This window comes from Lepus europaeus, chromosome 23, assembly GCF_033115175.1.
Source record: "Lepus europaeus isolate LE1 chromosome 23, mLepTim1.pri, whole genome shotgun sequence".
NCBI classification, from domain to species: Eukaryota; Metazoa; Chordata; class Mammalia; order Lagomorpha; family Leporidae; genus Lepus; species Lepus europaeus.
The window spans coordinates 9906001-9933329 of record NC_084849.1 but is presented as its reverse complement, the minus strand read 5'-3'; the positions used below and the strand labels follow the sequence as shown (position 1 = coordinate 9933329).

General features: G+C 56.2%; 1 protein-coding gene across 2 annotated transcripts; it reads left to right on the top strand.

The window, feature by feature from the left end:
- The first annotated feature begins 151 nt into the window (after positions 1 to 151).
- On the top strand, positions 152 to 26904 carry IQCD (IQ motif containing D). Of its 2 annotated transcripts, XM_062182672.1 has the most exons (5): positions 152 to 203; positions 19113 to 19908; positions 22577 to 22810; positions 25379 to 25450; positions 26538 to 26904. In XM_062182672.1, the coding sequence occupies exons 2-5, from the start codon at positions 19180 to 19182 to the stop codon at positions 26847 to 26849; spliced, it is 1347 nt and encodes a 448-aa protein (XP_062038656.1). In that variant the 5' UTR covers positions 152 to 203; positions 19113 to 19179; the 3' UTR covers positions 26850 to 26904. The 2 variants fall into 2 exon arrangements, with proteins under 2 accessions (XP_062038656.1, XP_062038657.1); XM_062182673.1 differs by lacking the exon at positions 152 to 203 and having other exon boundaries at positions 18799 to 19908.
- The last annotated feature ends 425 nt before the right edge of the window (positions 26905 to 27329 follow it).

Sequence of the window (27329 nt, the reverse complement as noted above, 5' to 3'; positions counted from 1 at the left end):
TTCAATTGGTGGAACAGCAGCGAGGCGTTGCTCCTGATTGGTCAGACCTCAAGAGGTGGGGCTCACGGACCAAAACAAGAAATTGAATGGTAAAAAGCAAAGTCAGTCAGACGCCGAGGCCCGCCCCCTGAGACTGACGGGTAACCTAGCAACGCGGGTACCGCCGCCGTAACTGCAGAGAGAGGTGGAACCCCTCGGCACCGGTGAGTAACCGGGGCCCGCCCTGAGGTCTGGGACGCCGAGGAAAGTGGGTTAGGGGCTAGTCCGCGCCCCTGCAGCTCCCTGAGGAGTAAGGAGCCCCGTCGCCTCGCCGCCCCGGCTCCGGGCCTCGGGCTGGACCTCGCTTTCCACCGCCGCGGGGGCCACAGGGCAGCCCGGTCGGTGTCCCCGGCTCTGCCCGCTTCGTGGCCCCACTCCCACACGAAACGGGGGACCCCGTCGGCGCCCGGTCTCAGCTGGCTTCCCCCGGTCAGACCCGGCGCTGGGGGTGGGCGCGGCTCCGCCCAGCAGCCCGGGGCCTCTGGGGTCGTCTGGGTCCGCACCCGCTCCGGAGTTTGACTCGCATCTCCGTCCCAGAGCGGGGGCTGGCTGTGCACTCCGGCCAGCGTGGAGCCGCGGGGGTTAGCTGTGTGCCAAGCGGAGCAAGCGCTCAGTGACCGGGCTGGCCCCGGCTGGGCAGCACAGCAGGTGCTCAGCGAGTATTATTATTTTTTTTTTTCTAAAATACACCCAGCCTTGACTTTTCCCACTTAACGTGGCTCCCAGGATTTCTGTTTCCTTAAGTATTTATGAATTCAACAAGCATTAACCAAGTGCCTGCCGTGGAGCTGCGGTCAGCGGGATCAGCACAATGACCGGCACTCCTGCCCGCTGGGAGCGGGCGGCCTAGGATGGGAGACAGTCACGGGAGAAATAATCCACTGGCGAGTGTGAAATTACACCCCAGGGGGCTTCCAGAAGGTGGGGTGGGGTGGGGGCAGGCGCTCTCCCTGAAAGCTGTTGTATTCCATCGACGGACCAGTAGGCAAGCCAAATGAGATCTGTGTGTGCCTTGGAATAGTATTCAGCCATGCCGAGGAACGAAGTTCTGGAACATTCTACAGCACGGGTGAACCTTGAAGACGTTGTGCTGCGAGAGATAAGCCAGGCACAGAAGCGTGCGTGTTAGGTGCAGTGTGGAATGCACAGAGGCAGAGAGTGGTGCCCGCCAGGAATGTGGGCAGGAGAGGGGTGGGCAGGAGAGGGGGTGGGCAGGAGAGCGGTGGGCAGGAGAGGGGTGGGCAGGAGAGGGGGTGGGCAGGAGAGGGGTGGGCAGGAGAGGGGTGGACAGGAGAGGGGTGGGCAGGAGAGGGGTGGACAGGAGAGGGGTGGGCAGGAGAGGGGTGGGCAGGAGAGGGGGTGGGCAGGAGAGGGGTGGGCAGGAGAGGGGGTGGACAGGAGAGGGGTGGGCAGGAGAGGGGTGGGCAGGAGAGCGGTGGGCAGGAGAGGGGTGGGCAGGAGAGGGGGTGGACAGGAGAGGGGTGGGCAGGAGAGGGGGTGGGCAGGAGAGCGGTGGGCAGGAGAGCGGTGGGCAGGAGAGCGGTGGGCAGGAGAGGGGTGGGCAGGAGAGGGGGTGGGCAGGAGAGCGGTGGGCAGGAGAGGGGGTGGGCAGGAGAGGGGTGGACAGGAGAGGGGTGGGCAGGAGAGGGGGTGGACAGGAGAGGGGTGGGCAGGAGAGGGGGTGGGCAGGAGAGCGGTGGGCAGGAGAGGGGTGGGCAGGAGAGGGGTGGACAGGAGAGGGGGTGGGCAGGAGAGGGGTGGGCAGGAGAGCGGTGGGCAGGAGAGCGGTGGGCAGGAGAGGGGTGGACAGGAGAGGGGGTGGGCAGGAGAGGGGTGGGCAGGAGAGCGGTGGGCAGGAGAGCGGTGGGCAGGAGAGGGGTGGGCAGGAGAGGGGTGGGCAGGAGAGAGCTGGGCAGGAGAGGGGTGGACAGGAGAGGGGTGGGCAGGAGAGGGGTGGGCAGGAGAGGGGTGGGCAGGAGAGGGGGTGGGCAGGAGAGGGGTGGACAGGACAGGGGTGGGCAGGAGAGCGGTGGGCAGGAGAGGGGTGGGCAGGAGAGGGGTGGGCAGGAGAGGGGTGGACAGGAGAGCGGTGGGCAGGAGAGGGGTGGGCAGGACAGGGGTGGGCAGGAGAGGGGTGGGCAGGAGAGGGGTGGGCAGGAGAGGGGTGGGCAGGAGAGGGGTGGGCAGGAGAGCGGTTGGCAGGAGAGGGGTGGGCAGGAGAGGGGTGGACAGGAGAGGGGTGGGCAGGACAGGGGTGGGCAGGAGAGGGGTGGGCAGGAGAGGGGTGGGCAGGAGAGGGGTGGGCAGGAGAGGGGTCGGCAGGAGAGGGGTGGGCAGGAGAGGGGTGGGCAGGAGAGGGGTGGGCAGGAGAGCGGTGGGCAGGAGAGGGGTGGACAGGACAGGGGTGGGCAGGACAGGGGTGGGCAGGAGAGGGGTGGGCAGGAGAGGGGTCGGCAGGAGAGGGGGTGGGCAGGAGAGGGGTGGGCAGGAGAGGGGGTCAGTGCGGCACAGGCAGAGTTACAGTCTGGGGTGAAGACAGTTCTGGGGATGGAGGAGCGTGAGTGGGGGTGTAACGGCCTTCACAGTTACTAAAATAAAGGGCAGGGTTTGGAGCAGTGGGGGAGAAGCCCTGGCGTCGCCTGCGTCCCTTGTCAGGACGCCTGGTTCCTGCCCCTCTGCTCTCATTCCAGCTCCCTGCTAGTGCACATCCCAGGAGGCAGCAGGTGACGGCGCCAGTGTTTGGGTTCCTGACACCCACCTGGGAGACCTGGGTGGAGTTCTGGGCTCCTGGCTTCAGCCTGGCCCAGCTGTGTTCAGTGTGGGCATGGGGAGTGAACTAGGAGATGGAAGGAATCTCTCTCTCATTCTCTCTCTCTCTCTCTTTTCAAATACAATGGAAAAAAAAAAGAGATAACATTTATGTTTATTTTGTCACAATTTTATATCAAGATTTGCTTTTATTTATTTGAAAGGCAGAGTTACAGAGAGAGGGGAGGAAACAGGGAAAAGATCTTCCATCAGCTGGTTCACTTTCCAAACGGCCTCATCAGCTGGAGGAGGGCCAGGCTGAAGCCAGGAGCCTGGAACTCCATCTGGGTCTCCCATGTGGGCGGCAGAGGCCCCAGCACTCAGGTCATCTTCCGCTGCTCTCCCAATCACATGAGCAGGGAGCTGCCCTGGAATTTGGGGTTGCCAGGACTTGAACTGGCACTCGGATATGGGATGCAGGCATCACAGGTGGCAGCTTACCCTGCTGTGCCACAAGGGTGGCCCCCTGTTTTACCACAATTAAAAAAAAAAAAAAAAAAAAAAACCTGTAACACTGGACAAACTGTCAGGTGCTATTTCAGCACTCTGGAAATCAACCAAAGATTCCTAGTATTTTTCACAAAACCTGCTGCAAGTGGGGTTGTCGGATTCCCCACCCCGGCTCTGTCAGCTGAGTTCCGGTTGGGGGACAGGGGCCTCTCTGTCACTGCTTGAGGGGCTCACTGGATCTGGAGTGTGGGTGGCCAGCTCGGCGTTCTTAGTGACGCGCACAGGAAGGCCAGCAGCCCTCAGGTGCAGGGTCGCGGTCCTGTTCAGGGGCAAACAACAGGCCGCTTGGAATCCTGGGAAGTGAGATGCCCACGGAGTCCTCGCCAAGCTCCTACACCTGCTTGACCAGAGGCTACACCGGGCTGTGGTAGAGACCAGAGGCCCAAGCCGCTCGTGCCTCCCCGGCCCCCAGAGGCTGTGTGGACGTGCCCAACAAGGTTAGAGGGTCTCCTACACTGTGGCTGGGAACAGAAACGGTGCAACCAATTGGAAATACAGTTGTGCAGTTTTAAAAATGAATTTGTTTTATGTATTTGAGATGCAAAGAGAGTGAGAGATCTCCCGTGTGCTGGTTCACTTTCCAAATGCCTGAAAGAGCTGGGACTGTGCCAGGCTGGAGCCAGGGGCTAGGATCTCAGCCCGGTTCTCGCACAGGGGTGGCAGGGGCCCAGCCACTCAGGCCGTCACCTGTATGCATTAGTAGGTAGCCATAGTCGGGGGCAGAGCGGAGGAACACACCCTGGAAAATGAGAACATACGTCCACATGAATATTCCTAACCCCGTTACTCAGCACGGCCTCCACTGGAATCAACCCCAAGTGTCCATCAAGAGACAAATGGAAAGACAAACTGTGGACGTCCCATACGATGCTCTTAAGCAATCAAATACTGAAAACGGGCTACAGTGTGGGTGAACCTCAAACACTGTGTGCTCTTCAGGGTTTCTCAGTCTCAGCTCTACTGACATTTGGGACAGATAATTGTCTCTCTTGAGGCGCTGTCTTGCAAACTGTAGCATGCTTAGCAGTGTCTCTGGCCCCTACCCCCTGGATACCAGCAGTACCCTCTCCAAGGTGTGGAAATCAAACGTACCTCTAGATTATTGCCAGACACCCCCTGGAATGTAAAATCACCCCTGGTTCAAAACCATTGTGCTAAGCAAAAAGCCACAAAAGATTCCATACCGTATGACTTCACTTATATGGAATAGCCAGATAAATGAAGTGTGGGTGGCACCAGACATTGCAAATTAGTTCATGGGAATTGGGGGAGTGAGGGCAATGTTCTAACGCTGATTCGTAGGGATGTGGCATAGGGATGTGTAAGCCTGCGCTGTTCCCTTGCAATAGGTAGATTAGCCCTCAACAGGTGTGCGCCATAAATATGACGCAAGGAAGGGACAGAGAGTTTGCAGGGCTTGGCGTGCGCTCTCTGTCCTCGGCTGCGGAGGAACTGCCATTGAGCCGAGACCTAAGGAGTGAGAAGTTCCCACTCTGGGCCTGGGGATCGGTCTCTGGCCAAAGGAACATCAAGTGTGGAGGTCCTGGAGCCAGGGCCGTCAGTCGAAGCCAGAGCGGCCACAGCTCAGGGGCTGTGAGCGGCAGACTCTGAGACAGGCGGCTTCTCCTCGCTCAGCCCCTACTCCTGTTCCCCCCTCCACACCATTTCACCGGCACCCACACCACCAAAGTAGGCCTCCGCCTAAACTCTGTCCTCTCCCTCATCCCACAGACTTTCCCCACCCTGCGCATCTCTGTCTGGCCACTGCCTTGTCCCCAGTGAGGCCACCCTCATCTCCATGGACCACCGTGACAAGCTACGCCGGGTCCCTTTGCCATGCACCTGCCATGCTCCCCTCCCCCACCCCACACACACTCTCTCCCAAGCTACAAAGCTGTACCCATGTCACTGCTTCAAACCCCTCTGGGACCTGTCACTTCCCTCTCCTGAGCAGTGAGGGGAACTATGATGGCTAAATGTTCTAAGTCGGTCACATTAGGGGGCCTGCTTTATTTGTGAGCCCACCCACGAGGTGCTCAAGAGGACGGGGAAATCCCAGCCAGGCCTGGCCAGGTCAAAAGGCCACATGGCGGAAATGAGACACAGTCAAGGGAGCGAGCGGGTGCGTGCTGCGGTGCTGCGGTCGCCGTTCCGTTCCGTCTCGTCTGAACGTAGACGGTACACGGTGGGCATCGGGCTCGCCGTGCCCTTCCCTGGGCTGCACACCCGCCAGCCCGTGATCCAGGGCAGCAGGCACTGCGGCTGTGCTCATGGCCTCCAGGCTGGACTGGCTGCCCGGAGCATCCCAGACCGGGCTCTGGCTCCGGGCAGGGCCTTCCCTCGGAAACGTATTCCAGACCTACTCAGACCATGGGGTTAGCCTGGGGGTCACGTTCGGTCCCACTGAAAAATTAGAGGTGAGGAAAAAGTAAATTAAAGGGCTGCGTCCTCCCCCTGCTCCACTGCCGAACTCCCAGGGGCAGCCCTTTGTGCCCAGGGCAGGGAGGCCGCTGCACCCGCCCGATGTGTCAACACGTAGTGATAACCACTCCCCTTTGAAGACGGCTTTGAACTCTCCAAGGGCTTTCCCAACTGTGAAGTCATCCCACCTCTGCCCAGCCCCTTTTCCCCTTTTGATGTGGGCTAGGACAGGCGTATCCCCCATCGCCAGAGAGATAAGGGACTTGGCCGGAGTTATCCCAGGAGCCCCAAGCGGGGCACAGTCATGCGCCCTGGACTGCTAGCACCCAGCTGGGGAAGCTGATCTTGAGGCTGTAACTGACGGTGACTTGGGGTGGCGGAGATACCAGCTCCCTGGGCGGGGCCGTGCTGGGCCTGGACAAGCCTGCCTCTGAATGTAGATAGAGCGCAGGGCTTGAGGGTGAGGGGGCCAGGAGTTCCACAGATGAGCAAGGCCCTCGCTTCTGGAGCAGTGGGTCTCAAGCTGGGGCAGTCTTCCCCCACCCCAACACCCCAGGACGTTTGCTAGGGTCCCTGCGGCTGCTCACAGCTGACGAATGCTGCCAGCACCAAGCAAGTGGGCGCCTTGGGCGCTGCCAATTCTGTGACGCCCAGCACGCCCCATCACAGAGTTATCCACTGGCAAGTCAGTAGGGCAGAAGTTGAGAAACTTCAGGCAAAGGCTGATCACACACACACGTGCACACGGAGACACAGACACACATGTGGACACAGACATACACACAGATGGACATGGATGGACAGAGATATACAGACACTGATGCACACACAGCTGCACGCATAGACACACCCAGATACACACACACACACACACACGCACGTCCCTACTCTTCCCCTTCAGGTCCTAGTTAGTGGAACTGGAAGTAAAAGTGATTAAAACTCAAGAATGTTTTAAATGCAGGAAGTCAGGGAAAAGTGTCTCTTCTGCCCTCAGCATCCCAATTATGGCTGCAGGTTACGTCCCGTGGCCAATCAAATGCCATTGCCATGAGGACTTTGAGAAGCGGGGTGGCTTCTCTTCTCACAAGCCAAAGAGGTGCATTTTTCTGCTCAACCCAGCACCCATGTTTAATGACAAAAGAATTCTGCGTGCAGTGTATCTGATACTTCCTGACACCATTTTTAATTTATTTCACCACTCACTAAAGGGTCACAACCCTGAGATTTTACTTGTTGGAGCAGTTTTAGCCTCACAGAACCTGGAGATGAGGTGCAGAGACTTCCCAAGCCCATCCCTGCCGCACACACACACACACACACACACACACGCTCGCACACCATCAGCATCGCCCTCACAGCGCCCATGTGTGGTGGCTGATGAACCTGCCTGGCTGGCGGCATCACCCAGAGTCGCGGGGCCGCCTGCGCGTTCACCTGTTGTGCAGTACATTGTAAGGGTTTGGACGATGTCTAATGCCAACTCGCCACCGTGACGGTCCCATACCCAGCGTCTCCACTGACCCAAAAACTGCTTTTCCAGTTCATCCCTCCCTACCTCCCTAACCCCTGGCGACCCCTGATCCTTTTCCTGCCTCCGCAGAGCTGCCTTCGGCGGCGGGCCGTGTATTCAGGTCCTGACATGCTGTGCGTGTCCCTGGCTGCCTCGCTCCTGTCTCAGTGGCAACCAGGACCCCACTGTCGGGTGGTGCCGTGGTGTATCCACTCACTGACGGCCCCCGTGGCTGCCTCCGTATGTTGGTGATGATTAGCTCAGCTGCGGTAAGATCCGTGTGCAGGCTTTTGTGTGGACACGGCTTCATGTTTGCTGGATCCTGTGGGAAGAGGATGTTCAGTTTTTTAAGAAACTGTCAAACTGTCCAGCAAAGTGGTCATGCCATTTTTTAAAATATTGATTATCTTTCTTTTTTCAAAGATTTATTTATTTATTTGAAAGAGTAAAAAAGAGAGACATGTGTACAACATGTAATGTTCAGAGCAGAGTGATTGACATATCCGTTCCTTGGACATGTGTCATTTGTGTTGGGAACATTCGAGGTCCTTTCTGCCAGCTATTCTGCAATATACAGCGGACTGCTGCCGACCACAGTCACCTTCCTGCGCTGCAGGACACTGGAGGCCATCGCTCCTCTCTGACTGCACGCCCGTGCACCTGTGCACCTGTGCCCCTGTGCCTGTCAACCACCCTCTGCTTCCCCTTCCCTCGCCTTCCCAAGCAAGGCTCATGGTTCTCTTTCGTAATTTTTTATTTATTTGTTTTATCTATTTGAAAGGCAGACACACACACACACACACACGGAGAGAGAGAGAGAATCCACCCCCTCGTTCACTCCCCAAATTCCCACAACAGCCAGAGCTGGGAGCCAGGAACGCAGCCCAAGTCTCCCACGCGAGTGGCAGCGACCCAGGCCCTTGAGCCGTCTGCTGCCCCCCGGGGTGCACAGCAGCAGAAGCCGGAGCAGGAAATGGAGGCTGGGCTCAGGCCAGGCCCTGGGATACGGGAAACGGGCGCCCCACGTGGTGCCCTAACCGCTGCACCGAATGCCGGCCCCCCATGTCCACTTCAGAGATGAGGAAATGAAGGCCCATAGGTCAGGTTAGCCGGCCTGGGGCTGCAGCTGCACCAGCGGCCTGGGGAAGGTTTCTCATCGCAGCCAGCAACCGAGAAGTGTGTCCACAGGAGCACATTCCCTCCCGACCTCAACCGTTCTCCCATCTCCAAAGCAGCCAATCACACGGGGCCGTGGCCACGGAGCCACCACCGCAGCCACAGGCAGAAGCTGTCTACAGCACCTCTGCACTCACTGCTGTAGCCCCCCCCTTCCCAGAAACCTTTGCAAACCAGAGCCTGGGTTCCCAGAGAGCACAAGGGAGCACGGGGAATAGCGCAAAAGTGGGGGCGGGGGGCAAGAAGCCCCACACAGCTCTGAAAACGAAACAGCCTCATGAGATTTATTCTAAAAATCCAAGCACTTCTCACAGGGGTGGGGGAAAGCACTAGGCCAAACGTTGGTGCAGTTTTCTCTATTAAAGCGTGGCAGTATCGTCTAGTTCTAACTCAGGAGACGCGATGTTTTGTTACTGTGAAATACCATTCTCCTGGACTGGGCATCTAGCCTGGTGGTTAAAATGCCCACATCCCACATCAGAGGGCCCGGGTTAGCCCCCCACTCCCGCTCCTGACTCCAGCATCCTGCGAAGGCAGACCCTGGGAGGTGGTCGCGGCGGCTCAGGGAACTGGCCTCCTCGGTCCACGTGGGAGACCTCTGTTGCATTCCCAGCTCTTGGCTTTGGCCTCCACCCAGCCTTGCTCCAGCCTCAGCTTTGTAGGCAGTTGGCGTTTGGAGAGTGAACCAGTGGGTGGGAGAGAGGATCTCTCCCTCTCCCTCTGCCTCTCTCTCTCTTCTAATTTTTTTAAAAATTATCTTAAGCCGCCATTCTCCTACTGTGCCAGCAGCTCCTGTGAGGAAGCAGGCCTGTTGGTAAGCTGAGTTCGCCCTCTCCATTTAGTTGGTGATTTATTTGACACAGTAGCTACGCCATCACTTAGGACACCCTCATCCCATATCCGAGTGCCTTTTTCAGTTCTGGCTTTCTCTCCATCCCAGCTTCCTGCTAGTGTACACTCTGGGAGGCAGCAGGTGATGGCCGAAGTACTTGGGTCCCTGCACCTGCATGTGGGAGACTGGATGGAGTTCCCAGTTCATGGCTTTGGCCTGGCCAATCCCTGGCTTTTGTGGGCATTTGGGGAGTGAACCAGCAGATAAGAGTTCTGTCCATCTGACTCTTTCTCATTCTCTCTCTTTTTTAAAAAAAGAAATTTATTTTATTCACTTGAAAGGCAGAGTTATGGCCAGCGCAGCAGCTCAATAGGCTAATCCTCCACCTTGCGGTGCCGGCACACCGGGTTCTAGTCCGGTCGGGGCGCCGGATTCTATCCCGGTTGCCCCTCTTCCAGGCCAGCTCTCTGCTGTGGCCAGGGAAGGCAGTGGAGGATGGCCCAAGTGCTTGGGCCCTGCACCCGCATGGGAGACCAGGAGAAGCACCTGGCTCCTGGCTTCGGATCAGTGCGGTGTGCCGGCTGCAGCATGCCGGCCGCAGCGGCTATTGGGGGGTGAACCAATGGTAAAGGAAGACCTTTCTCTCTCTCTCTCTCTCTCTCTCACTGTCCACTCTGCCTGTCAAAAAGAAAAAAAAAAAAAAAGGCAGAGTTACAGAGACAGAGATATATTCCATCCACTGGTTCACTCCCCAGAGAGCCGTAATGGGCCAGGGCTGGGCCAGGCCAAAGCCAGGAGCCAGGAGCTTCATCTGGGTCTCCCATGTGGATGCAGGGGCCCAAGCACTTAGACCATCCTCTGCTGCTTTCCCAGGCCATAGCAGAGAACTGGATTGCAAATGGAGCAGCCAGGACTTGAACTGGTGCCCACATGCGATGCCAGTGTCAGAGGCAGTGGCTTAACTCGCTGTGCCACATCGGCCGCATCTCTCTCTCTCTCTCTTTCTGCCTTTCAAATAAATAAAAATTATTAAAAAAAAAAAAGCTAGGCATGTGGATTGCAGGATTAAAGAATCTTCCCGAGGCTAAAAAGAAAATTTCTGCTGCTTCAAAGGGAAACCTCTGCCCATTTGCTCAACACGGGGAAACAGAATCCAACTGAGCAGCCAGGACTCCCTCACCCACCGCAGACACCTGTGAGTGAGGAAGAGGTAGTGGCAGTGGGGCCTGAAAACTGGCAGTGGGTGGAGGCTGCACCTCTCAGAAACAGGGCTGACACCCACGTTCAAGACGCAGACAGAATTCCAGGCTCCTAACTTTGGCCTGGGCCAGCCTCGGCCATTGTAGCCATTTAGGGAGTGAACTAGCAGATGGAAGATCTCTCTCCTCTTTAATCTCTCTTTCTCTTTGCCTTTCAAATAAATAAACACATCTTTTAAAAAAAGAAAGAAATATGGCTGAACATGAAGAATTATGTGTAAAATCAGCTGTGCAAATTCTGAGTCTGCAACATGATTTCATGCAATCTGCAACTGTGCAGGAATTGCAAATGTTTCATTTGGGTAGAAATTCCAACCAGAAACCACGAGCCCTGGGGCCGGTGCTATGGTGCAGCAGGGTAAGCTGCTGCCTGCAGTGGGCTCCAACTGCTCCACTTCTGATCCAGCTCCCTGCCAATGCCCCTGGGAACATAGTGGAAGATGGCCCAAGTGCTTGGGCCCCTGCACTTGTCTCCTGACTTTGGCCTGGCCTATCTCTGGCTGTTGCAGCCATCTGGAGAGTGAACCAGCAGATGGAAGACCTCTCTCTCTCTCTGCCTCTGCCTCTCTGTAACTCTGCCTTTCAAATAAATAAATCAATCTTAAAACAAAACCAAATGCAAACCACGAGCTCCATCATACATGAAAGCTCACCTTTACTGTGCTACTGCCAACCGACCCTTCCTTCTTAGTTCTCTCAGTCCAATCTGAGAGCCAACAAATCACGGGAAGACAGAGAAATGTGCTAGGAAGGCAGAACTCCCCAGTGTGGCTAGAGATCACAAGGGAAGAGTTGAATGATCTAGGAATACATGTGCTGTGGCCTCGCAGTGGAGGTGTGTCTTGGCACTTGGTTAATAATACGTTCCAAAATATATGAATGGCTGACTCATCAGAATAACGAGAGGTGATTCAGGCTTTTCCTAAAGTAATTTAGTCATTATCACTCACTTGCATTTTGAGAAGCTATTTTTTTTAAGTGAGGAGAAAGGAATGGGGTGACAGTTCCACCATTATAAACCCTACGTGGTCCTGGGTTGTGTCCAAGGGAGCGCGACCCTGTGTGCTCTCTGCACGGCAGCAGGACAAAAGGTCAACTCCAGTGAGGTGGAATCGGCTTGGTTCTGGCCCTGCCTACCCTATAGGCATGTGGCTTCGGTACCTATTGTACATACCAAACAGCTGCAAAATACAGTGGCTCCACACAGTTTGCTTAGGGCTCCATCCGTTCCGTAGATCAGGAATTTGGGCAAAGTTTTGGCCAGGTGGTTCTTCTGTTCCCGGGAGCATTAGCTGGACCCCTCAGCTGTGTTCGCCTGGTGTCTGAGAGGCCCAGGAAGGCTTTCCTCTCAGGTCCGCTTCCTCAGCCTCCTCCACGTGGCCGTTCTCTCCATGCGGCTGCTCTGGGACTCTCCCCTGCAGGCCGTGGGCGTCGTCCATGGAGTCCGGTTCCAGAGGGAGCCTCTCCCCTGCAGGCCGTGGGCGTCGTCCATGGAGTCCGGTTCCAGAGGGAGCAACACAAGCAGTGAAGATGCAAGGAAGCTGCAGACATCTGCAAGTCTGGCCTTAAAAGTCCCACAGCCGGGGCCAGTGCCGTGGCGTAGTGGGCTGAGCCTCCGCCTGCAATGCCTGCATCACATATGGGCGCTGGTTCTAATCCCAGCTGCTTCCCTTCTGATCCAGCTCTCTGCTGTGGCCTGGGGAGCCAGTAGAAGATGGTCCAGGCTCTTGGACCCCTGCACCCACGTGGGAGACCCAGAAGAAGCTCCTGGCTCCTGGCTTCAGATCAGCACAGCTCTGGCTGTTGCAGCCATCTGGGGAGTGAACCAGCGAATGGAAGACCTCTCTCTCTCTCTGCCTCTACCTTTCTGTAATTCTGCCTTTCAAATAAATAAATAAATCTTAAAAAAAAAAAAAAAGTCCCACAGCCTTGGAGCGAGCATTGTGGCTTAGCAGGTAACGCTGCTACCTACAGTGCTGGATTCCCATACAGGTGCCAGCTCGAATGCCAGTTGTTTCACTTCTACCCCATTCACTGCTAATGGCCTGGGAAAAGCAGAAGATGGCCCAAGTGTTTGGGTGCCTGCCACCATGTGGGAGACCAAGATGAAGCTCCTGACTTCAGACTGGCCCGATCCTAGCTGTTACAGCCATCTGGGGAGTGAACCCACAGATGGAAGCTCTCTGGCACATGCACTCTCTCTTTGTATAACTCTTTTTTTCAAAGTAAATAAATCTTTTTTGAAAGGCAGAGTTATGGGCAGAGGCAGAGAGAGAGAGAGAGAGGGAGGTCTTCCATCTGCTGGTTCACTCCCCAATTGGCCACAATGGCTGGTGCTGGGCCAATCCTAAGCCAGGAACTAGGAGCTTCTTCCAGGTCTCCCACACAGGTGCAGGGGCCCAAGGACTTGGGCCGTCTTCCACTGTTTTCCCAGGCCATAGCAGAGAGCTGGATCGGAAGTGGAGCAGCTGGGACTCGAACGGCAATAACCCCCCACCCCCACCCACGCCACACCACCAATCCCTAAATACATCTTTTTGCCCAGAAGTTTCACAGCTTTACTTCTGTAACGTGCTGTTGGCTAAAACAGGTCATGGAGTCTTCTGAGGTTCAAGGGAGGGGAAAAATAGCTTTCACCTCTGGAGGGCGGGGTGGCAGCGTCCCATTGCAAGAAGAACGCAGGGGCTGGAAGACACTGTCAGAAAGCGTCCTCCCATAGCAGGGTCATTTTAAAACCTTGCAGAACTTTCCTCTCTTGGCCTGTAAAATCCAGCAGATGCTACCTACCTATCAGACTGGAGAGTGATGAAAGATAACCGCACTCCCTCTAGTGGCACAGGGGCTAAAATACAAATAATAAATCTTCTATGGAAGGTATCACAACCAGAGAGGGTCCCCAATATTTTTTTTTCTGTTGCTGCAAATTTAGAAAGATTTATTGCATATAGGAGAAGTTTAAGCTAGAGTTAGAAACTCAGTCCACGTCTCCCACATTAGTGGCAGGGATCCAACTACTTGCTGCCTCCCAGGGTGTGGGTTAGCAGGAAGCTGCATTGGAAGCAGACCCAGGACTTAGACCAGGCACTCTGATATGATGTCACTGTCCCAAGAGCATCTTACCTGCTATGCTAAAGTCTGCCCCCTTTTTAAATTTTCTTTACAAAAAAAATTGCTATGGTAAAATATATAATAGAGTGCAATTCAGTAGCATTAATTATGCGCTGATGTTGTGCAACCATCACAACTATTTATTTCCAAGATTTTTTCATCACCCGCTACAGAAACTCTGTATCTGTTAAGCAGTAACTCTTAATCCTTCCTTCCCCAGGCTCCTGGCAGCCCTCCCATCCACTTCCTCTGTGGGTTTGCTTCTTCTAGATACTTTGTATAAGTGGAATCCTACAGTGGTTGTCCCTTTGGGTTTGACTGGTTTCACTCAGCCTAATGTTTTTGAGGTTCATCCACGTTGTAACATCTATCGCTATTCCTTTCTAAGGTTGATGAATATTCCACTCTGTGAACATGAATACACCTTGTGTTTGTCCATCTGTGGATGGACACTTGGCTTATGTGTCCCCTCTGGTCACTGGGACTTGTGCTTCAGTGCTACTGGAGTGCGACTCTGTTCAATTCTGATTCTATCGGGTGTATACCTGGGTGTGGAACTGCTGGGTCTTGTGCTAATTGTATGCATAGTTTTTTGAGGGACCACCAAACTGTTTTCCCTAGCAACTGTACCCATTTACCTTCCACCAGTAATATATGAGGGAGTTTCAGCAGGTCTTCATCAGTACTTATTTTCCTTTTTTTAAATTTACAACCATTGAGTGGTGTCTTATTAAGTGGTATCTCCCTGTGCTTCCGATCTTGCATTCCCCTGATGACCCTTGGTGCTGAGCATCTTTTCATGTTGCCTATTGGCCATTTGTATATCTTCTTCAGATCTATGTCTATTCAAGTTTTTTGTTTGCTCTTTAATTGAGTTGTTTGTCTTTGTTGTTTAATTTTAGGAGTTCTTTACATATCTTGGGTATCATGACCTTATCATATATTTGAGAGGGAAAAAATATTTGATGTACAAATATTTTCTGCTGTTCCATAGGTTCTCTGTGCTTTTTAAAGGTTTTATTTATGTATTTTATTTGAAAAGTTAAGTGACGCAGAGAGAAAGAGAAAGAGAGAAAAGAGAGCATGTGCGCACGTGTGCACAAGAGGGAGAGATCTTTCATCCTTTGGTTGGCTCCACAAATGGCTGTAGGTGTGGGCCAGGCTCAAGCCAGGAGCCAGGAACAAGCCAAGATCCAGGAACACAATCCTAATCTCCCACATGGGTGGCAGAGGCCCAAGCACTTGGGCCGCCTTCTGCTGCCTTCCCAGGAGCATGAGCAGGAAGCTGGATCAGGAGCAGAGCAGTGGGACTTGAACCAGTGCTCTAACATGGGTGCCCATGTTCCGTGTGGTGGCTTAACCCACTGCACCAGTGCCGGCCCCATCGTTTAGCTTTCTCAATAATGTCCTTTAATGCAGAAAAGTTTCCAATTTTGAAGTCCAGCTTATTTTTTTCTTTTATTGCTCATACTTTTGGTGTCATACCTAAGATCCCATTTCCATGCCCGAGATCATGAAGAATTACCCCTGCAATTTCCTCTAAGAGCTTGCTGATTCGTTGGTATTATTTTTAAAGGTCTCCTTGTCCCATCTTCCCACTCAGCGTTAAACCAGGGCAGTGCCCAGTTGCTGCACTACCTTAGAGCCTCCGCAGGTTCTGGCAAGCTCTCTCCTGCCCCTGAGCCTCGTCCACTCCGAGCCACCAAGGCTGGCGGCAAGCCTTGCCCCATCACGGTGCCAGCAATGTTCCGGAGTTCCTGGTTCTCTCCCAGCATTCCCAGAGGCATGCACACGCATGCACAGGTGGGGGGTGTGTATATAGCTGTGACATCCATACGCAGACACATACTCACTGTTGTTATGCATCTACATATGCACTCGCGAATGTGCACATACACCTGTAACAGGTATGAACTCATAGTCACCTTTGTAGCTGTCAAGTAGGTTGAATGCTATAGGCACTGAGTCTTGAACAAGTCTCTTCCCCAGGTCTCTTCTTGATGGGATGTATTGAAACCAGACAAACAAAAATTCATTTTATGTTCACCATGGCAGTCAGTCTTCAAACTGAGACTGGGTAGAGTGAGGGTTCTGGGTGCAGCTCCTGAGACTGCTGGGGCTGGGATCCCAGAGCTGTCATTTGCTGGCTGTAAACTAGAATCATCTGATCTCTCTCTCTCTCTCTCTCTCTCTCTCTCTCTCTGCCTCTCCTGTAGACTGGGGGTAATATCAGCACCTTCCCCCGGGGCTGTGAGGGTAAAGGGATGCATGCCTAGGAAGCACTGAGAACACGCCCGCACAGAACACCTCCCCAGGACTCAGCTAAGCCTGAGATGGCACCGGCTGGGAACGGGTTCGGTTCCCAGCTTTCGACCCTGACTCCAGTTTCCTGCTAACACAGATCCCGGGAGGCAGCAGTGTTGGCTAAGTGACCGGGCTCCTACTGCCCACGTGGATGACCTAGGCTGAGTCCTGGCTCCTGGCTTCAGCCTGGCCTGGACTGGGCTGACATCGGCATTTGGGGAGAGAACCAGTGAGTGGGAGCTCTTTCTCTGTCTCTCAAACAATTAATACAAAGAATGTCAACGGCATTCCTTAAAATGAGATCCGTACCCCACACTTGTTTATCTGACTTCTCCACACCCAGCGTTGAATTTGTACAGTCTTTGTGTTGGATTTTCTTCTTTTTCTCTCCAAGGGAAAAAATATATATAATTTAGCTCAAGCCTTTTTTTAAAATGTTCTGAGAGTGGAAAGTAATAAAATATCGAACAAGCCTATTTGAATGAAGACAAGGTGTAATTTGCATGATAAAGATATATTTCCATTTATAAAGTTCATCAGCAAAATTAATGACAAATAAAGGGAAGATCTAATTAAAGTTCCCCATCCATTAACCATCCCACTTCACTCTCAGGGCAGGGATTGTAAAAGGAGAGGCTTAAGTTGGAAATGATTTAAATATTAAGGCTGGTGGCATTAAAAGGGACATGAAGTGATCATATTAGAATTGGAGGAAAAGATTCTCCCGTGGTTTTGGCCATCAGAGTCAGGCGTATCCCCCCCCCCCCGCCATCCTCGTTCCACCGGCTTTTTCTTGTTCACCCAAATGAGCTGTCAGGAGCTGACGGGCGTCATCATAATCTAAGAAAACAAGTTTGCCCTTTAAAGCAAAAGAGGTAATTTGGCTGAAAGCAAATTGGAAGCGTTTCATACGGCGTTGCATTTCCAGCCGCAGCCTCTGCAGTATTCGGGCATCTTGATTTATGCCTGCGAGCTTTGGGGGACACCGGGGAGAGGGGCGTTCATTAAATACTTTGTTCACATCCTTGCACGGCCAGGGGGCAAGGATTTTTCATCCTCGGAGAGGTCGAGGCTGCTCCGCGGCTGGCCCTGGAACTATTTTCAGCGAAGACTTCGGAGGAAGTCAGGAACCTGACTGGGGAGCGGGCAGGGAGGTGTGAAATGATGGCCTCCAACCTCAGTCCCAGCTGCCCGAGAGGCTTCCGAGTTGGCGTCCATTTGCCCCATCAGGGACTGGGCACCCTTCGCCGCTGACCTGGCCAGCCTTTCCAGTTTGTTCTCCGTCGTTTCCCGTGTGTTGGGCTCCCTCTCTTACTCTCGTTCGGTGAATGTAGCTTTCCCAGCTTCAGCTCTCCCTGCCTTCTCCCGGGACCTTGGTGCCTCCATCACCACCTCTCCCCGGACGCCCTCTGGTCGTGGCTTGTAGGATGCCTGTGACGCGTTGTCAGCTCGGGTTCCTTGGTTGCAAGTAATGGAAACTGATGCTGGCTAAGTAGAATGGTAAAGGCAAAGCTTGCAGGGTGGACCTCAGAAAGGACCACAGCCAAGGGAGTCCTGGCTGTCAGGGGGAGAGAGAGAGAGAGAGAGAGAGAGAGAGAGAGAGAGAGAGAGAGAGAGAGAGAGAGAGAGATCGGCCTTCCATCTGCTGGTTTACTCCCCAAATGACCATAACAGCCAAGCCAAAACCAGGAGAGCCTGGAACTCCATCTGGGTCTTCCAGGTGGGTGGCAGGAACACATGTCCTTGGGCTGTCATCTGCTGCCTCCCGGGGTCTGCATTAGCAGGAAGCGGGAATTAGAAACTGAGCCAGAGGCCGGCGCCCTGGCTCAGTAGGCTAATCCTCCGCCTTGTGGCGCTGGCACACCGGGTTCTAGTCCCGGTCGGGGCACCGATCCTATCCCGGTTGCCCTCTTCCAGGCCAGCTCTCTGCTGTGGCCAGGGAGTGCAGTGGAGGATGGCCCAAGTGCTTGGGCCCTGCACCCCATGGGAGACCAGGAGAAGCACCTGGCTCCTGCCATCGGATCAGTGCAGTGCACCGGCCGCAGCGCGCCTACCGCGGCAGCCATTGGAGGGTGAACCAACAGCAAAAAGGAAGACCTTTCTCTCTATCTCTCTCTCTCACTGTCCACTCTGCCTGTCAAAAAAAAGAAAAAGAAAAAAAAAAAAAGAAACTGAGCTGGAAGTCAAACCCAGACACTCCCAGGTGGTGTGCACACGTCCCAGCCAGCGTCTTGTCGGCAAGTGCCCACCCTGAAAAGGTTTTGTTTTGTAAGAAATGTAAGTTTCTAGAAAAGTTGCAAAGATAGTATAGAGAATTCCCGTATGCCCTTCACTCAGTTCCCGCTGATGTTAACATTGTAAATAACCAGGATTTGTCAGAACTGAAATTAACTTTGGCACCATTCTGTTAACTACAGACTTTCTGCCAACGTTCTCTTCTCCTCCAAGATCTCTCCCAGTCGCCTGAAGTCAAGAACGTCTTCCACGCACCAAGTCCTCTTGATGCTTCAAAATCTTTTTGGGGGTGGGCGTACCCAGGAAATGACACTACATTCACGGAGCCACTTTTTTTAAAACTGCATTTTGAAGTCATTGTTCACCCCCATACCCCTAGTTTTTAAGAGTGACCTGTGCTGGTCTGGGGCCTCCACACGCTCTCTCCGCAGCCTGCTCTGTGTCATGGGCTGCTGACCCCTGCAGGCTGCCTTGGCCGGTTGGTCTCCCACTAGCCAACAGGCACGGGTGTTAGTCTGGAGGGTGGGCGGAAGGGAGAGACCAGTGTTTCTTCTCCGCTCCCTGCTTTGGGCTGCGTTTCCAGCAGTGGTTCTAACTCCCCTGGGTGTTGATGGCTATGGTTTGACCTTGTCTGGGGTGACTCCGGCCACCAGGCTCACCACTCATCCTCACGGCTCCACTTCCCCCCAGCTGACCTCTCAACTCTCCTGCGACCAGAGCGAACGGTGTATTGAAATCCTTAGGGTGGCCCTGCTGACACTGTCACAGAGCTGGAAACGTTGTGGCCCAAGGCTCTGTGCACCAGGAACAGAGCACCAAGATGAGCTCCCACTGTCAGCAGCTGTGGCTGCAGCAGCCACCCTGGCCACAGATGTCAGTGCAGCTGTGACACCCACTCCCTCCTTTGCAGGGTCGCCTGGGACAGCAGGAGCCTGCAAAGTCTCCATCGCTGAGGACAAAGACGGCCGCTCGCAGAAATGGCTTCAGAGGTCCTCACCGTGGAGCCTCTCTACCACGGCCCTGACATCAACAGAATACCACTAAGGTCACAGCCAGCCCAAAAGCCAGCCAACCCGCCCAAACCCCTGGTCCCCTCCAAGTCCAAACTCACGACCATCGAGGCCAAGAGGATCATGTCCGTCCTGGATGAGACCATCTTCAAGGTGGAGCTGGTGACCCTGCTCTCGTACGTGGCGTCCAACCCGGAGGCCATGGAGGGGATGCTGGGCGAGGGCATCATGACAGCAATACGACAGCACCAAGACCTCTGTGAGCTCCTGCTGGAGACCACCCATCGCCTGCAGGAGCGGGAGAGGCAGCTGCAGGAGGAGGAAGAGATGGAGGAGGAGGCGTGGCTCCGGGACCGCCGCCTCTCCCTGGGGCTGCAGAAGGCCAGCCTCCTGCCTCTGATGCAGCAGGTCCGAGACTCGACCAAGGACAGCCTGCGGCTGCTGCTCAGCAACCCCCAGGCCTCCAGCTTCCTGCAGACACAGACACAGGGCCGAAGTGCAGAGGCCCAGAGCTTCATCGACAGCCTCATCGAACTGCGCGGCTTCCTGTTTGAGAAGTTGCTCACTAGCCCCATGGAAGCCAGGGAGAAAGCCCAGTTCATACAGGATGTCAGCCGGCGCAACAGGAGGAACCAGGAGATGATCGACATTCTAGAAAACGAGCTGGCCGTGGGGATGAAGAGGAGGAAGGCAGAGGTATTGTCCCCAGAACCGGGCGCGGCACAGAGGGAGCCACGCCCGGTGGCCCTGATCTTTCCACAGCTGGGTTTTCCCTCCGTGATTTAAATGGCTTTTTCCCATTCGTTTGCTCCACAAAGATTGTTTTGGGCACATACTCGTGGCGTGTCCTTTAATTAAGCCCATAGAGTTGCAGCCTTGTGGAGTTCACAGCCGAGAAGACAGGTACTGAAAGGGCTCATTTAATTACAGTTTTGAGAAGTACAGTGAAGGGTAAGTACAGGGTGCCATGAGGGAGTGTCACGAGAGAACTGGACTGAGACAACAAGGGTGGGGAACATGGAAGTCAGGGCACCAGGGAGAGGAGGGGGCCAAGTAAGTGCGGTGGGGCAGAGCTCCCAGGCCAGGGGCGGCAGGCTGAACACAGCGTCGGTCACAACCACTCGACTCTGCCCCGCTGTGATGGCAAGAAAGCAGCCGTGAGCGATGTTCACGTGCGGAGGCTGCCTGGGGCTGGCCCCTGCTCCAAGTCCTAGGGAGTCTGTGTGCCCGAGAAGGGAACAGCGTGGCTGGGTCGCAAACCTTGAGAGCCGGGGAGCCAGAAGGCAGGAGTGGAGGTGGCTGGCAAGAGGGAGACAGATCCCCAGGGCCCCCGAGGCTGAACCAAGGAGTCTGGGTCCTGAGAGCAAGGTGCAAGCCATAGAAGAATTTTTAAGAAGACACAGGAAGGCATGGCCCCAAGCCCCAGAATAACCACCACTTGCGGTCACACACTACATCACACCGGCTCTGTGTCCTCTCGGTCTTTATAGAACCCCAGTGAGGTGGCAGTGAGGAAGGATTGAGCTGCTGTCACAGGGGTACCCGGACTAAGGACTGCACAGTCCAAAGGGACGTGGCTTTCTCTCTAGTGACTGCGGATTTGCTGGGGCTCTGGGCTGCTTCCATGCCTGGCTTCTCTGCTCCCCGACACACCGTGTGACTCCACGCTGTGGGCTGAGACGGCTGCTCTCGCGCTCCCTGTAGCATCCTTGCTGGCCGAGCCAGGGGGAGGGGAAAAGGAGGAGAGGGCTGGGTCCTGCTCCCGGAAGTTGCATCCAGTACTTCTGCGCACAGCCCTCAGTGCACTGCCAGCAGAGAGGCAGGGGCCACGTTCCCAGCAAAGGGTTCTGGTCCACGGCCTCCCCGGGGAGGGCAGATCCAGCCGTCACTGCCACAGGCGCTTCCATTCATCCACCATGAGAGGAGAGCGCCAAGGCCGCCTCTGAGTGCGGCAGGTCAGGCGCCGCTCACGGACTCCGCTTTAAGGCATTCGTCAGGATCCGCTGATCACACTTGTGCGATTTGGCTCGACTGGGTTTGGCTCCCCGACAGACAGGCACCTTGTCTCTGTGTTCCTGCCACTGTGTCCCCAGTAAGCCTGGCACCAAAGAGGGCGTGTTTGCAGAGCGAGGCCAGCCTCCGGGCCTGGTTGGAGGGGTCGCCATCTAGGGACAGGGACAGGGCTGCAGGGGGCTTCGCTGCTCCCATTTGGTGGTGGAGCAGCGTGGGCCTCCAAGTGGCACTGAGCTGGGGTCGTACTCCACTGTTCCCAGATGGACATGTCTCAGTGTAACACAGAGGTGACCGCGGTCAGGCGCATGGCAAGAGGTGCTCTCCCTGCCTGCTGGAAGACCCAAACCCACGGGACAGGCCCCTCCCCTGCCCGTCGTGTGTGCCCAGGGAGCTCCCATCCTGTGACCCCGTGGGCCCTGCCGTGAGCTGGCCCAGCCCAAGGCTGCCAGCAGGAGCCAACCCCGGTGCCACTGGGTTCAGAGGGAGACCAGACTTGTGAGAAGACTTGGGAGCACAAATTTTTTTTAAAAAAAGATTTATTTATTTTATTTGAAAGGCAGAGTTAGAGAGACGCAGACAGAGAGAGAGAGAGAGAGAGATTCCATCTGCTGGTTTACTCCCCAAATGGCTGCAATGGCTGGAGCTGGCTAGTCCAAAGGCAGGAGCCAGGAGCTTCTTGTGGGTCTCCCACATGGGTTCAGGGGCCCAAGGACTTGGGCCATCTTCTACTGCTTTCCCAGGCCATAGCAGAGAGCTGGATTGGAAGTGGAGCAGCCAGGACTCGAACCAGCACCCACGTGGGATGCAGCACCTGCTAAGCCACAGCGCCAGCCCCTGGAGCACATATAACCCAGCCCCAGCCTGTGCTCCCGTTCCTGCTTTATAATCCACACAGGGCAGGGGACAGGCCAGGCCTGGTCCTTAAGGGACAACCCAGTGGCGATCCCTGCAGTGTGCATGTCTCTCACACCTTCCTGTACGGTGCCACGTGCCGTGTGTCTGCAGCAGGGCCCCTCCCTGCAGTGTCCTGGGCAGGAGGACCACGGCTGTCCCACAGCTCTCCTGCGGCCTCCCTCTGGCAGACTCACGTGGTTCCCACGTGCAAGGAACCAGAAGGCACTGGCCAGGAACGTGGGCTCTGGGTCAGACACGTGTGGCTCCGCCCCCAGCCCAGTGGCGTGGCCTCAGACAGACTTGGGCTTCCCAGAGCCTCGTGTCTCTGTCTGCGCTCAGGCTGTTCCCGTCCGCTGCTGCAGGGTTGGGGTGGGACTCGGTGAGGTCATCAGGCAGGTGCTCCGGTGCTCGCGGGTGACGCTGCAGGACAGACAGAGCCTCGCTTCTCCCTGCCCAGGTGGAGAAGGAGAACTTCGTGATCCAAGAACTGAAAAACCACCTGCACCAGGTGCTCAAGTTCTCGGAGAACAACCTGGCGCGCACCAAGCAGGAAGCGGAGAAGCAGCAGAAGGCGGACGCGCGGGCGTCGCAGGCCAGGCTGGCCAAGATCCAGCAGGACATCCTGCTGCTGCGCACGCAGTTCAACAACCTGGTCATGGAGAACCGCGAGGCGGAGCAGGCGCTGAGGAAGGTGCCCTGGGGGGCGGGGGGCGGGGGGCGGCTGGGGAGGAGGGGGCCAGCGAGGCCAGCACGCAGGCCAGGGAAGGCCAGCACGCAGGCCAGGGGGCTGGGCGCAGGCGGCCTGGTCCCACCCTGGCTCTGCACATGCAGGTGGGGCGGGGGGGTGGTGGTCCTCAGCCTGGTGGAAGGTGCAGGAAGGGTGGCGCCCACCCATCAGAGGCCCTGTGACGGCAGTGGAGCAGCCGTGACCTTCCGGTAAACGAGGTAGCTCCCTCCTGGCCTCCATGTTCACAGCTCGAAATGACAGTGACAGAATCAGTCTTCCTGAAAGGCTCTCCTTCTTCCTTAATGTATTCAAAGGCAGAGTGGCAGGAAGCGAGAGGGAGGGAGCGGTCTCCCCTGTGCTGGTTCACTGCCACGGCGGGGGGGGGGGGGGGGGGGCAGGGTCCACCTGTGGCTCCCCAGGGCGCATCAGCAGGCGGCAGAGGCAGGACTCACGCACAGGCCACAGGCGCTCTGGTGCCGGATGGGGGCGACGAGTGGAGGCGTGACTGCTCGCCGCACGCCCGCTGATGAATCCCATTGCAGCCGCTGCTGAGAGCATTGACAGGGTAGGCAGGTGGGGAGCTGCACACAGTAGGCGTCGCATAAATGCCACCTCCCCAATCTGCATCCATCTTCTGTGCCAAGACTCAGGCCCTGGTTCGCGTCCTGGCTGCTCCACTTCCGATCCAGCTCCCTGCTGTGGCCCAGGAGAAGCAGCGGAGGGCGGGCGGCCGGCCGAGTGCTTGGGCCCTGCCCCCGCGTGGGAGACCCGCAGGAAGCTCCTGGCTCCTGGCTTCGGATCGGCACAGCCCTGTCCATTGTAGCCATTTGGGGAGTGAACTAGTAGATGGAAGACCTCTCTCACTCTAACTCTGCCTTTCAAATAAATAAATAAATCTATTAAAAACAAAAACAAAAACAAAACTTCAGGCAGGCCCGGCATCAGCTTCTGTCTCTTTCCTCAGAGGCCACCCTATACCCTTTTTAATACTTGTCCCCAGTCTCTTTAGTGTCACAGCTAGAGGCATCTGATGGGAGCCTCTGCCCTAGAGAGAAGGCGTGGCTGCGTGTATGTACTCTGGGGACAGTTTTTGGGGAGTCACAGGCCTTTTTTTTTTTTTAATTTGTTTACTTGAGAGGTAGAGTTACAGACAGAGGGAAAGACAGAGAGGTCTTCTATCCACCAGTTCACTCCCCAAAATGGCCACAGCAGCCGGGGCTGTGCTGTTCTGAAGCCAGGAGCCAGGAGCTTCCTCTGGGTCTCCCCAGCGGGTGCAGGGGCCCAGGGACTCGGGCCATCGTCCCAGGCCTCCTGAAGCCAGCCCATTCATGGTGCCCAAGTGGAATACTCTTGCTCTGTCAGATTAGGGGCTGAGGTGTTTGGTTCGGGGGGGGGAGATGCTCGCTTAGCACCCGCTTCGCCGTTTCTGCAGCTCTCAGGACGCTGTGTCGCGTCGTGCACCCAACCCCTCCTGGTGAACTCTACACCCACCAGGCAGCTCCTCCTCCCTCACCTCCCCCACACCCTGGCAACCACCACCTGCTGCAGCCCCTCTGAACTCATGCTGTCTGGAACCATGTACTGTGCACTGTGCAGCCTTCTGTGGCTGGCTTCTCTCCCTAAGCACCGTGTTCTTGGGGTTCACGCAAGCATCAGTCCCCTTCCTTCTTCATGCTGCATAACCGTCCACTGTATACAGGGGAGCCAATCATTCAGAAACCAGATTAGACCATGCCTCCCCGAGCATCTGAACCCCTGCAGGGGCTCCCCTGCCCCTCCCACAGAACCCCAAAGCCACCTTCCACTGACATCCCCCGGTGACACAGCCCTCGCTCCGACCTCAGCAGGGACCACTCCCCTCCTGGCCACTCCATTCCAGCCACTGGGCTCCGTTTCTGGTCTTTAAACACAAGCTTTTCCCACCTGCTGTTTCCTCTGCCTGAATATTCTAGAGCCAGACTACTGGCTTCAACCCCAGGCTCTGCCACCCATTAGCTCTGTCATCTGAGAAGTGAGTTAGCGGGGCTGGCCTCGTAGCACAATGGGTTAAGACATGGCCGGCAATGCCAACATCTCCTATGGGAACTGGTTCAAGTCCTGGCTGCTCCACTTCCAATCCGGCTCCCTGCTAATGCACTTGGGAAAGCAGCACCAGATGGCTTGAGTGCTTGGGCCCCTGCCACCCATGTGGGAGACCTGGATGGAGTTCCTGACTCCTGGCTTTGGCCTGGCCTGGCCTCAGCGGTTGTGGACATTTGGGGAGTGAACCAGTGGATGGAAGATCTCTCTATCTCTCTCTCTCTCTTTGTAATTCTGCATTTCAGTGAATCAATTTAAAAAAAGAAGTGAGTTAGCATGTGGGAGCCTGCGTTTGCTCATCTGGAAGGGAGAAAAGAAACCTCCTTTGCAGAGCCGAGGGCAAGGCAGGGGCAGCCCCAGCACGGGGCCTGCTGCGTCACGAGTGCTCGGTGCTGTTACAGTTAACACCATTTTATTCAGCAGTGATCACTTGAATTTTTTTTTTTTTTTTAGAAAAAGTATAAAGTGGAGACGGAAGTCGAGAACTGGATCCAGAAATATGACACAGAGATGAGTGAAAAGCAGGTATTTGCCGTTCTTGGGCCCCTCCCCAGGTCCTCCAGGGATGGGCGAGGTCCTAGGATGGCCCTGGTGTGGGCCCCATTCTGGGCCTCCCCAGAGAGACCTGCAGCAAGGTCCTTCCAGGCCCTGCCTGGCCCTCCGGTTTGTCCAGCCAGGAACAGAGACCAGAGGGAGCCGGCCAATGTGAGCTGCTGCCTGGTTGGTGTTGGCTCCCTCTAGTGTCCACATCCCATATTCCTCCACTCCTGGCAGCTCCCAGCACCCGGCACCACCATTCACGGCTCAGATTCCACTGAGCTCCTGAGATGGGCCAGCGGCCGGCGACAGCATGAAGGAAAGAAAGTCCCCAGTATCGTTGGCAGGTCCTAGTCTGCTGCCAGCCGTGTGGCCTTACTCAAGGAACCCAACCTTTCTGCCCCTGGCCCACAGTGGCAGTGCTGTCTTGGGGCCGTGGTGGGGATTCAGTGAGCCCGTGGTCGTTTGCAGCCAGCATTCGGCCAGGAGGAAGTGCTCAGGGAGGGGTAGCCTACAGACGGGGGGCCCCCTCAGCCCTCCCCTCAGCTCTGGTTTGACGTCGGTGGCCATGGCCAAGACTGGGCTCCCGGCGGGCAGGCACGCAGTCTAGCCACCCGTGTCCCCTGCACGGGGCCGCCTGTGGGGGATGCTTGGTAAACGCTGCTGGAAGGAAGGGAGGGGACGCTGGGAGAAAACGTGTGAGTTACAGCAGGGCAGGCTGCGGCTGGACACGAGGAACTCCGGAACCGAACCTTAGCTGGTTCCTCTGCTCTGGGGATCTGTGAAACTGACCCAGCTCCCATTTCCTGCGTGCCCGGCACCGTGTCCCGCACACGGCATCCTTCGGGTCACTTAACCCTGGCAAGGGCCCCGGCGAGCAAAAGATGGGAGTCCCCAGACACGTGGCCGAGCTGGGGTTTAGCGCGAAGGCAGCCCAAGTCAGGATGCCGCCTGTCTGAGTGATTGCTACCCGAGCTGCGGGGGCCATGGTGCAAGACTGCTGAGCCGTGTGCCACGGGGCGGGGCGGGGCGGGGTGTGTGGAGCCCCTGCAGACCGCGCCCCAACCTCGCCCAGGAGGAGTATGAAGACCTAGAGGTCATCCACAAAGAGGAGAAGGCCCAGCTGGAGGAGCTGCGGCGCAGGCACGACGTGCTGGTGGAGGAGTTCGCGCAGATCCGCACGGAGCGCGAGATCAACTCCAAGAAGAGGATGGAGGCCGAGCAGGAGATGGTGCGCATGGCGCGGGCGGCCACGCTCATCCAGGCCGTGTGGAAGGGCTACCTGGTCCGCTCCATGCTCAGGTCCAAGAAGAAGAAGCGCAGCAAGGCCAAAGGGAAGGACAAGGAGAAGGCCAAGGGCAGGGGCAGGGGCAAGGGCAAGAAGTGAGCCACGCCCCACGCCCGCGCGGCGTCCCCTGCAGTTCACAGCCGGAACCACATTCAGGGAAACCATACAAATAAACCTCCTGTACCCAGGGCTGCTCGCCTTGTGCTTCCCAGCTGGCAGGGGCAGGGGGCAGGGAGCAGGGGGCCACTTCCAGCTGCGGCCTTGGTGGGGAGCCGCCCGCCCCGCCCCGCCCAGGCCTGGAAGCTGCTGTTCCCCTGGACGCACTGCAGTTGTGGTGGGAGGTGGTCACAGCTGCCTGTCCAGGCAGAGGCGCGAGAGAACGCCCAGAGGTGGGACTCCCCACGGCCCTGTCCGGGTTGTCCTCACCCGCACCCTCATTCCCCTCTTGTCCAGGGCCTTAAACCAGCAGCCGCACACTGGCTCCCCCTGGCGCCAGGTGATTGAACACACGTGCGCACACACACGTGCACAGAGATCGCCTGTCTGCTGGCTACCTTCCCAAATGTCTGTAGCTACGAG

What these genes read in the sequence shown, in the direction of transcription:
- IQCD (XM_062182672.1), top strand. Translation starts at nt 19,180, where the DNA reads ATGGCTTCAGAGGTCCTCACCGTGGAGCCTCTCTACCACGGCCCTGAC. An exon ending in TGAAGAGGAGGAAGGCAGAG is followed by an intron (nt 19,909 to 22,576) that starts GTATTGTCCCCA and finishes CTCCCTGCCCAG; the next exon opens with GTGGAGAAGGAGAACTTCGT. An exon ending in CAGAGATGAGTGAAAAGCAG is followed by an intron (nt 25,451 to 26,537) that starts GTATTTGCCGTT and finishes AACCTCGCCCAG; the next exon opens with GAGGAGTATGAAGACCTAGA.